General features: G+C 38.2%; 2 protein-coding genes across 2 annotated transcripts in view; one reads left to right on the top strand and one right to left on the bottom strand.

Moving 5' to 3' along the window:
* Positions 1–11,816, bottom strand: part of LOC311077576 (deoxynucleoside triphosphate triphosphohydrolase SAMHD1-like) — a 35,565-nt gene extending 23,749 nt beyond the window's left edge. Inside the window, exon 1 of the mRNA XM_084106110.1 lies at positions 11,753–11,816. The gene's annotated coding sequence lies outside the window, so the exon portion shown is untranslated. The remainder of the gene's footprint in view (positions 1–11,752) is intronic.
* LOC311077566 (uncharacterized protein) overlaps positions 8,535–12,046 on the top strand; it is a 578,304-nt gene continuing 574,792 nt past the window's right edge. The window contains exons 1-5 of the mRNA XM_084106093.1: positions 8,535–8,751; positions 8,850–9,164; positions 10,825–11,175; positions 11,287–11,595; positions 11,692–12,006. Coding sequence (XP_083962219.1) covers positions 8,700–8,751; positions 8,850–9,164; positions 10,825–11,175; positions 11,287–11,595; positions 11,692–12,006 — 1,342 coding nt within the window. The 5' untranslated portion in view covers positions 8,535–8,699. The remainder of the gene's footprint in view (positions 8,752–8,849; positions 9,165–10,824; positions 11,176–11,286; positions 11,596–11,691; positions 12,007–12,046) is intronic.

Below are 12,046 nucleotides of genomic sequence, written 5' to 3'. Positions count from 1 at the left end.
TGTATTACCATTGATGAAAACAAGTTGATACCAAGGTATTTTAGGCCTACAATTCTAACATAATTTTTCATGAAAAATCATGATTGTATTTATTTATTTTTCGAAAGTAAGGTTAATGTAAGCAGCTTCTTGCAATACTCTCCTAAATGCGTAATAAAACCTAAGTGCAAACATTAACGCTTTAATGACCATCCTTTATATTTCAGTGCATTTGTTTTACAATATATGGGATTAATATTATAATTATTATTATATAGTAGTGCAGGGCCGTGCAGAGACCTCTGGAGGGGCAGGTGCTCAAAGTATAAAAGGGGGGCACATGGAACAAGGCTTTAAATGGGGCTGTGTTTTTCCTGGCTTAAAATGAGGCGGAGGTGGTAAAATCCTAATAATGTATTTTAATAATAAGATAATAAAATGTGTATTTTTTTGTAGATCATCATATAGCCTAATGTGTTTCCCACATCATTTTTGTGGGTGGAGCTTGGTACCTCTAGGGGGGTCCGGGGCATGCCCCCCCGTAATAAAATTTTGTACATTTTAAAGATAAATTCATTAATCTGGTGCACTTTGAGTCACCCGAATCTGCCCGAATCCACTGTTAAAAATAAATAATCCACCCGCAAACCGCCCATATTCTTTGATTTAGATATCTGCATCTGATCATCACATTACAATTATTCAAATTCTTAGTGTTAAGCATGATGGTAACACATCACACTGAAGTAGGCTGATTTAAAATGAACATTTATATACAATAAAAGTTCTTCTTTTGGCAAAATTACATTTCCTTAATAGCCTAAACAGAGGCTTTTCTCCCTTCAAACTTAAATTGTCAATGTTTCATTACATCACTGTTTGAAATCTCTAATTTTTTGTATCTTTTATAAAGGGCATCTTTCCCCTAATTTTATTAAATGTATGCTAACTTTCATTTCAAATTCTTAAATTTGATCAATGTATTATAGTTATTATATTATAGTTACCAATCACATTAAATAATTTACATTGAAAAATTATAACTGTATTAAATTAGATTATTTTAAATATTTTTGAATATACAAAAATAAGGAATGTTGAAAAGATGATACTTTATGAAACTAAACCGCCAGTAGGAGGCGGCAGGCGACCGTTTTAATGAGCGAGTCATTGAGTCATTCATTCAAACGATTCGTTCAAACGGCTGATTTATTCAGAATGAGGCAGTTTGTGAATGGGTAATTGAATCTTTGACTCAACCGATTCGTTCAAAATGCTGAATCATTCAGTAATGCAACAAGTGTTGCTGTGAGATGCGCGATGGTTCTGCGGTGATATTTGTTTGGAACTATTTTAGCTGCTGAAACAGAACAAAAACAGTCATTGCGTCTAAAATGTAAGTGACTTAATTTTAACTATTTGTTTATTGACCTGTTATGAAATCAGTCTCGGTTTTAATCTTGATGGCATTCAGGAAAACAGTTACTTCTACAGCCTACACACTGCAATATAAACAACATCTCTGCATGCTCTCTTCACGTCGTCCTTGTAAAATAATAATAATAAGTAAACAAACATCAAAATCACTTCGCTGAAAATGAAACGCCACTTACCAGCAGCCGCAGATTTTAAGATATCTTCTGGTAGTGCGCGTAGCCGCGCGAAATTAAAGAATGTGCGTGCAGCGTGAGGAATCGTTCCGGATGAGTTCGTCAGGTGAAAGGTCATCATGTGGATCATTTCATTTACGGCTAAATTATTATTTATTAATTTTACTAATAGTTAGGTTGGGCAGGCATCCACAAAAGGGCCTTTAATTACAAAAAAAGGAGAGTAAATTTTGCCTTGACAAAAGGGCACTTTGGGCACCAAGGGGCAAAGGGGCAGGTGCTCGAGCACCCAACGCCCCCCCCTCTGCACGTGCCTGTAGTAGTGTAATGTAGACACAACTAAAAGAGGTTTGAATTTTTTCTTTGTTTAATTTGCACACTGAATATGGGTTGGCACTTTAATTTTGAACTCTCAAAGTGCACCAGATTTATTGAATTTAACATTAAAATGCACAAAATTTTCTTAGGGGGGGCATGCCCCCGAACCCCCCTAGAAGGCCCGAGGTCCACTCACCACAGATTTACCAAAAATCCTGTGAGAAACACTGGTATTGCTATGCCAGTGCAGTTTATAACTTGTTTTTTTTTCTAATGAATCACTGTGGAGTATAGTTCTATTGTATTAATAAAAGACAATTTTGTTGTCTTTTATTTCATCTGTTAACTCTCACTCGTACCTGGGCGCTCATTAGTTTACGGGTGGGGGGCGTTCAGGGATTTTGATATTGGATAGGGGGCGCTGGCCCAAAAAAGGTTGAGAACCACTGTACTAAACAGACCCCCTTTTTCTGAAGGACCTCTGAATGACCCAGGGTGTAAAATCTTTTCAAACCACAGAACTGAGATTTTACCTATAACAATACATAAAATCATCCCAGAACAATTTTCGATGGACTTATAATCAAACATCATGCAACTACATAATTCTATGTTGTTTCTACAATATATGTGTGTATCTAATATGCTTAGATGCCATATAATTCATGTAATTGTTATAACTATTAGGTGTGTGAATGAAAGTGTGTCGTGCTTCCTGTCAGCATGATCGTATGTTCTTAATTCAAAAGATGGCTGGATTGAAATCTGTGTAAAATGTTTCGTATTCTTATAATAGTAATAATGTCTAAACTGTGGCCTCTTTTCTCTCTGCTAGCAAGGAGATCACAGATAACGCATGATAAGAAGTGAATAGAGCCACCTCCTAAATTAAGCCAGTGTCTAATTGGTCAGATCTCTCTTAGGAGGTTGGACAAACATTTTGAGTTTAAAATCTTAGACCCGAACAAAGCTTTGAGCAGAAGAGAAAATGAAAAAGTAGATTCGAAAACCATCATGGAGAAGCCATGACAGACTAATAACCATGTAGACGCGCAGAGATAAAAGAACCCAAATCAAGATCAGAAGAACGGGTTCAGCAGCTTCATTCAAGCCATCACCTACTCTCGTCTCAATTTCCTTTCTTTTCTGAGTTTCCTTTCTTTTCCGTTGTGAGTCTCGGTTCTAAGTTAAGTTTTGCGGCAAGATTTCGGTCCACGATTCTTCTGCAAAGCCAGCTTCAACAAAGACTTTCATTCATCCGCCAGCACACCACGTGATTGGCCGCCCCAGACCCAGGCAGAGGAGACCAGCCAACGAACTCGGGAAACCCCTTTTACGCAGACAAAGGGAATCCCAAAGGCAAAGACATGCAAGTAGCCTCCAGACTCTTAAACTGAACTGGTGTATTTGATATAGATTTAATAACCCACCTAAGAAACGAAGGGTTAAATTAATGCTTGATGGTTCGTTCAGGTTATGTCTTATAAGTGCATCTAGAAACTTGGGATTTCATCATCTCACTCTTAAACTCACTCTTAAAACTCATTCTTTCCTCACTCTCTTCTTTCTGCAACTCGTATGAATGTGTGTGCGTGTGTTTGTGTTAGATATTAGTTTTATGTGTTAGAATAATCAATAAAGTCTTGCTTGTATTTTAAAGAAAAGTGTTACTTGTGTTATGTGCTTATGAATTTGATGTCTTAAACTGCTGATCTAAGTTACCTTGCTAACTATAGTGTTTCACTATAGTTTGGATATTTATATATTGCAGAGCTGATAGTTACAGCCAGTTCAAATGAACGGCGAACGAGTCATTTGCTCAGTTGTAATAAGTGATTCTTTCGAATTCCCTATAAATTAATTAATAATTCCTTTGAGCTAAATTGACAAATCACTACAAATACAAATATATTACACTCGCCTCACACATCAGGCGTATGAGGCGCCTGACTGGACAAAAGCGAAGCAAACTGCGCGAGTGAGAGACAGTGCGAGAGAGACCGAGTGTGTCCGAGCATTAGTAGGCTAATTGGTACATACATAGAAATATATAATTATTATATAAGAGGCATGGACATTCGATTAATTGACAACAATATAAATAAAAACAACAATTAAATGATTACCACTGAATTAGCAGGATGTAGCTTAGGCCTACTTTCTCTCTTTTGGTCAGTATACAAAAACTTCTCAGTTAACATGTTGTCTTCAATTTGGTGTCAAACCAGGGACGGATTATGACTTGTAAAGGCCCTGCATGGGGCCAGTTATCTCCAAAGGCCCCCCCCCCCCCCCCCCCCCAGTGCGATAATAAAATTGTTTTTTAATAAATATAATGCACAATGTTGTTGGTGAAGACAGGGCTGCCAAATCTCACGCATCGTGTTGACACTGTTCTCCGTTTTTTCATGCAATGAAAAATTCCGAAGCAAAGAGGCCACTGACACCAATAGACAAGACAAGGCAGGTTACTTTTGATCAGACGCGCCGTCAGTCGATTTTACCGGGGCTTCAGCCCCAAATGTTTTGAGTGTGGCCCCGAATGTATTTTGAAAAGCTGACTGACAAATATGAAACCGGACAATAGCCTATGTAAACCCCCGAAATCAAAGGTTGCCTTATTTCACTGTGCTTTGGCTTTGTTGCTGTCTCTGACTGGTGATTGTTGAAATCTCTCATAAAGAGATGCACCACGTGAGTGATTTCAGCCTATCCTAGAATATCTCCAGCAATTAAAAAAATAACGCAGTCAGCATCGCCGCACAGTCCTCTGTCAGATGAGGTGTTTTCAGGCTATATGCAGGGGCGTTTCTAGGTTTTAAAAACATCAGGGGCTGAGCCCGAAACGTCAGGGTCTGGGGTTATAAGATAACATGATTAATTCAGCCCTGGCACTGTAGCCACACCAGCTCACAAAGTTGGTTTCAGCAACTTTTTTCTTTCTTGAGTTAATCAATGTTTTTGGCACTAATCAAAGAAGAAAACCAACTTTTTGAAAGGAAAAAGTTGCTGAAACCAATCTTTAATGCTAATATATAAATTGCTCATTTGCCTCTGGACACAAAAAGATTGCACTGGTGTTTGATTGAAATGTAACATCTATGCAAAATAATCCTTGAAAGATTTCTCATTTAAGGCCATTCCTGTTTGGAACATGTGATTGTGTATTGTCAACAAGCAGAAACATTCTGCATTTCCATTTTGTACTGTGGATCATTCATTACAACATTTATCCTCATTCTCATGGTTAAGAATCTGTTATCTGCTTGACAAATAATTTACGCTACTACCCACTGACATGCTTTTAAAACTATTGTAATCCATTTTTTTTGGCCTTCAAACACCTTAAAATGCAGGTCCGGGAAATCCAAATTTTAGAACCCCCCTAATACCTCACATTTTAATGCGTGTGTTTGTGTGGTAATGTGGGCTGGTGTGGCTACAGTGCCAGGGCTGAGTTTATGACCCAGTCTGCCCCTGCATATAGGCCTACAATATTATTCTCTGTATCGAATCATGTTATCTTATAACCCCAGACCCTGACGTTTCGGGCTCAGCCCCTGATGTTTTTAAAACCTAGAAACGCCCCTGCTTTTGATATGAAACAGTCTCAGCTTTCAAATTATGTCAATTTTATTACGAAATTCAAACAATAAATACCATTTTGGCGCTCTTTAATATGACGTGACAGATCGCTGTAGCACCTCGGTTCAAGCGGCACAAGAACTGATCTAAAGCTCTTCTTTAGTTAATAAATAAATTCGAATGAACTACAACTTGCTGAAATGCAAAGCAGTTGGGTGACGACCTTAAACAAAGCATGCAAATGAAGGATACAGGTTTAGGAACCCACCCTAGAGTTTAGAGTGTTACCAATCCTAATCCAATCAGCATAACTATTCAAAGACTGGGACAGGGGCTCCAAGATCTATTAAAGACTCATAGTAATCTGACTCATTTAACTTACAATAGAGAGAACAGGACTGGCAGAAATCTCTTGCTGGAAACTTTGATTAACAGCTGATATCATCATCATAACCTTAAATGCTAAATTCAGTGTGCCCTACCTTAGTTTTTCATGTTATGTTATGTAAGGACATAAGATCAGCAGATCTTATACAGATTCTTAAATTTGTAACTCCACAGGGCCTTCATATTCACATAGGGCCCAACTGTAAGTTCCAGGGAGCCCTCATAGTCCAAGTGCCTTGTTTAAGAGGCCTTGTGTAGGCTATGGGACACATATATTACAGCATTAATAAACATTTGTTTTCATTGTTAATGGGTTTTCTGAACCAAACTGGATTGCGTGGCCTTAAATATAATATAATACCATCAAATAAGCCATGCATGACATCTAATGATATTTTTTTAAATTAGCATTAACATTTCCTATAGCTATACCATTACATCACCTAGTCAAGCCAGTTAGATATTTTGCTGCATTCTCTTCAAAGGCAGTCTTTACAGATATAAGTATATAAGCTCGTACCAAGGGTGTAGTGAGCTGGAACCTGCTTACGTCACGCAGTACCGCAAACATCCAATAGGAAAATTCAACTGCAGTAGCCACCGTTCAACCTGAAGAGGGCAGCACTCAATGTCAAAAAAGTTACTCGAATCAATGAACAGCACTAATAAAGCCCCATTCTTACAGATCATTATCTAAAAAAAGTTGGTTTAGGGTTAAGTTACCCTTTAAACCCCTGTAATATTAAGTTAATACATATACAAACACAAACCAACATATTCTCACGTGTGAAATGTTATCCCATTTCTTCGAGAGTTTAAATCTTGGGTGTTTTTGCAATGTTGTAGCATCACTGATTCTTACTGTGAGTGTCGACGCGTTGACCGTTCTAAGATGGCGGGTGCGCGACATGTCTGGAGCGGTCGAATGTGTCATCTACGTCTGCATATCTATGGTTTTATACACATTATTTTAACATAAGAGCAGAATAGCCATTTCTAACTTGAATAGGCTTCGGTCTCATGTGCTTCCAGTTATTCTAGCTCTACAAAATCTGTCTGTTATGCTGCTTGATATTGCAAACTGTATGCGATATCATGGCATTTTATCTTGTTAACACAGCGTGACTAGTTTTACCATTTACTGCACTTTGTTGTTCTTTTAACCATTTGCGTATAACAACTATAAAATAGCTTATTGCCTCACAAAATAGAGTGGATATGCGTGAAAGGGACATAAGTTTATCTATATTTAAAAAAAAATAGTCATGAATGAGACATGAGCAAACACAATCATAAACATCAGAAATGCTTCTGCAATGGCCTTAAACCCTTAATGTGTGTCAAGAGAAAGTTTACAAGAAGATGTGGGTGATTTTTATTTCCTCTGAAAGCAGAAGTGAAATTATGTGGGATCCACAAATAGATCGTAATAAATTACATGCAAATGACACTTTCTCCCATTCTTAAGACAAGGCTTAAGCCTAGTCCCAGACTAAAATGCCTGTTTTAAATTAAACTTGCACTGGCATATCTTAAAATATGTCACTGTCATTGTTTTGTCTCGAGATGCACATCAGCAATGTTTTTTTTCACATCAGCAGTGTTTCTCTGCTTGTCTTTCACACATATACATTTCATAGGGTGACCAAACGTCCTGTTTTCCCAGGACATGTCCTGTTTTCACGTCCTGTCCTGGCTGTCCTGTCTGTTTTTTAAAAAGCAATGAAAATGTCCTGGTTTTCATTATTTTTCAGTGGGCCATTAAGTGTGTACTTTAAATACACGCTTGCCTTTGCACACAAAACATATGAAACCGGCTTTGGCTTCACCCCCTCTTGTTATAATCAGCGCGTTCCTCAATCCGCAGCGGCAAGCAGAGAGCACGTCAGACTCAGAATCGTCAGAATACAGAGGCCTGTGTGTGTGTGTGTGTGTTCATCGCAGCCTCATTGGTCTGTCACTGCTTGTCAATGTCAGAATATTTGAAATGACCAATCAAATCAAAGTAGGCAGACTTTACGTTCACAGAATTTTAGCAGCGAGACGCTTCAGACGCTTCAGTTTACGGTCAAGTGCGAGGTAAGATGTAAGTAGCTAACAGCGTAAAAAAAAAAAAAAGCCCAAATGTAAATTCACAGATGATTTACAGAGAAAATTCCCGTGTTTTCGTTTCGGTCGGGATCCGTGTAAAGCAGAATGCATGAACTGCAAAGCTGGCACGTATGTGTCAGTGTCAAATAAAGGTGCTAGCAACCTAGAAGCCCACATAAAGAAAGTATAGGCTAAGAGAACAAATTGGATTGAAAAGGATTGAAATAGTTTTTTTTTACTGAAATAGTATAGTAGATTTATTTATTTATTTTAGTAGTAGATTTTTAACCTATGGCCATGAAAAGAAATAGTGTCATGTAAAAGGTGTTAAAAGCTAAACTTTTTTTATATATAGTATTCTATTGTTGCGGGCCAAACATTGAATGGAAAGGATGTATTACTTTATGTCTTAAAGTATAACATAGTTGCAAGGTTGTGAATGCATTTGTCAAGTATTTTTTGATGCATTCTCCCCCAAACCACGCCCCCACCCCTTAACCACGCCTCCCCAAAAATCACGCCCCGCCCATCAACCACACCCCCGTCCTGTTATCTGAAAACTAGAATAGGGAAGAAGAAACGTGAGAAAGACTGACGGAGGATCTGTGTACTTCTAATGATAGTGACTTACATCGCATTCAAGGAACACATTTGATCAGTTCTTGCTTTCACTGGATTGGGATCGGATCTGGTTTTTCTCTGGATATCTGAGACTGAAGTCAATCTGGAATGAAAGCTGCCATCATCATCTTCATCTTCATCACCCTCTGCCTGATCTCAGGTCAGTTCTTCACTGCTCAGTCAGAGTCAAATAATATACTATATTATCCAGATTGATGATATATAATAACCCAGAGCAAATGAACTTGTGTTTGGCAGGTCAAGTACTTTGTTTCAGTGTGTTTGGATGCACTGGAGGGAGTTTAATGTTCAAGTGCATGTACAAGAACGAGAGAAAGACTGATGATCAACATAAAGTGAAGTATTTCTGCAGAGACAGGCGCTGTAAGATGGGCATCAGTACTGATGTTCAGAGTCGATGGGTTTATATCGGGAGATTCGCTCTGTATGATGATGAAAACAGCAGATTCTTCACAGTGTTTATCAGGAACCTCAACAGAGAGGATGATGGGGAATATACATGTGGAAACAATCAGACATGGAGTCATAATGTTAAGTTAGTGGAGAAGAAAGGTACGTGTGACACTTTATAACTTCCTACAGCAATTATTTATTATAGTATTAAGGTGCAGTATGGAAGATTTTGAGTAAAAATGAATTACTGAAAAAATGTAAAACAGTTTCCATGTCTTACAATGATTCAAAACGGTCAGATTATAATAATAATCCATAGTTCGAGCTGTCAGGTCGGATTATGCAGGGAAAATGCCAGTTTTATGTTGTATGTCATTCTTCTTAGCATGTTCATGTTACTTCTATAAAAAGAAAAAAATATATATGTAACTTCCCTGTTCAGATTACATTTTCAGATGTGCGTTTTTCTGTCAGTATGTCTTGATGTAGGATGTCACTGCTCTGATCTCAGGCAACTATAAATATACCTAAAAACCAGTGTTTGGAATAACGCCATTTAAAAGAACGGCGTTAGGTAACAACGTTATTTTTTCAGTAACGGGGTAATCTAACTAATTACTTTTCCCGTCGTTACAACGCCGTTAACATTACTGGACGTTAAATGCGGTGCGTTACTATGCATTGATTGAATAAACTCTATTAGACATTCTCTGATAAACTGTGTAATCCGAACGCACCCCTGGCTCGCACAGCTAGTGAGGAGGTGGGTTAATAACGAGGTAAGCGATTATGATTGGCTAAGGCAGAGTCATGTGTTTCATGGTAGCCAATCAGAGTCAGTGTTTTTACACACATGCCAGCACACGCGACACACACACACACACACACACACACACACACACACACACACACACAAGCTAAACAGAGATTCGATGAAGCAGCAGAGATGGCGAGTCAGGAGCAATCCGATGAAAAGTTGGCATTTTCAAGGTGGAGATATACTACTTTAAATTCATTGAGGTCAAACAAAGGCAAGAACTTGGGGTGGAACGGTACATTTGTATTGAACCGAAACGGTACGGGCGTCACGGTTCGGTGCATAGCCTACATTTACACGGAGAATACACGGTATAAAAATAAATAAAACTTGCGTGCAAATTAATTAATGTAATGCGGAACTACTGTTAGATGCGCGAGTTCTTTGTATAGCTCTGAACATTAGCTCTGAACATGGCTCTGGAGCAGGCTGCGATGTAAAGATTGGAATGTGTTGTGTGTGTGTGTGTGTGTGTGTTTGTGAGAGAGAGAGAGAGAGGGAGAGGGAGAGGCGCGGGCGCGATCGAAAAGTCGCAAAGTGTTTACATTTGTGTGCGTGCGCGCGTGTGTGAGGCATGCGATCGAACAGTGAAAAGATAAAAACATACTCAGTAATTTTGTTTATACAGGACATTCAAACTGCAAAGTGTTTCCAAATTCTTTGACATATAGCAACTTTTTTTTTTAACAGTAACGCAAATAGTTACTTTCCCTGGTAACGAGTTACTTTTATTATAGAGTAATTCAGTTACTAACTCAGTTACTTTTTGGAACAAGTAGTGAGTAACTATAACTAATTACTTTTTTCCCAAGTAACGTTCCCAACACTGCTAAAAACAACCACAATACACATTTAAAAAAAACACTACAGAGAACATGACATTGTATGTTTCACACAGAGATGGCGATAGAGAGGCCAAAGTTCCCTAGTGCACCTTTAATAACACTAATAATATTTTAGATTTAAGTTCATGTCTCAAGGTTTTGTTGAAATCATTTTCAGAGTCTCGTTGTGGGACGTCTGTTATCCTGGACGGGTATCTTGGACAAAAGACGATCACTTTCCGCTGTGAATATGATGAGAAGTTTAAAACACACACCAAAGTTTTCTACAGACTGAACGAGGATCCTGTTCATGTTCTGAACAGTTCACGATCATCACAATCATCTGAGGAGAAGTTCAGTCTGTCTGACAGTCATGAAGATCATTTTAATGTGACCATTAGAGATATTTCTGCAGCGGACGGTGGAGATTATTTATGTGGAGTGGAGAGAGACGGATCAGATCATCGACCTTCAGAAACATCAATTACTCACATAACCTTCATTAAAGAGATTCAGCTGAATGTTTCTAGTGAGTTTAGTTTATTTTAATTAAAGAATCCTTACAGCTCTAAATAAGGAATGTAAATCCCTCCTGACTTTTAATAATGTAATAAATTAAGAAATAAATCTTGTTTTGCAGGTAAAATCACTTCTGTCCAGGTTCAGGCCTACTCCAGTAAATCAGTCTTCATCACGTGTAAATTTCCACAAAAATTCAAAGGAAACAAGAAGTTTATCCAGAAAGATCCACCACAGAAGAAGATCTTCGTTGAAGAACAGAATCAGTGGGTTCGTCATGATAAAGTGCACATGTATGATGATTCCAGTGAAGGACGTTTGAAGGTTTTCATCAGCGATTTAACCGCGGCTGATGAAGCGACGTACAGATGTGGAGTGAATATCACTGATGATGATCTGTTCACTGAGATTAAACTGACAGTAAATCAAGGTAAAGAGCTTCTGGGAGGACCTTCATTTTAGAGACTTAAAATAAGAAAGATAAGGTATTTTTATATTGTATATTTTTCATTGTTTTTGTGTATAGTTGATCATTTTCCTGCATCAAGCAAAGCATCTGCTATTATTGGTGAAAGTGTGAAACTCACCTGCAATTTCCCCGAGAAACACGACGAGACCTTCACACACATCTGCAAAGAGAACAAGGAGAAGATCTGTGAAAGCATCAGTTCATCAGAGAAGAAACGCTTTGAGTTTTCTGCCGGTCCAGCAGGAGTTTTCACAGTGAGCATCAGTAATGTGAGCGTGAGAGATGCTGGAGTTTACTGGTGTGGAGCCGAAACCAGAGACACACATCTGACTTCTGTCTCGCTCACCAATCAACATCAACTCACTTTAACTAGTACGTACAGTGACCATAAATCAAATACCATATGCATATA

This window comes from Abramis brama (assembly GCF_963993115.1).
Source record: "Abramis brama genome assembly, chromosome: 2".
Lineage (NCBI taxonomy): Eukaryota > Metazoa > Chordata > Actinopteri > Cypriniformes > Leuciscidae > Abramis > Abramis brama.
The sequence above is the reverse complement of the archived record's forward strand: the minus strand, read 5'-3'. Positions and strand labels throughout refer to the sequence as shown.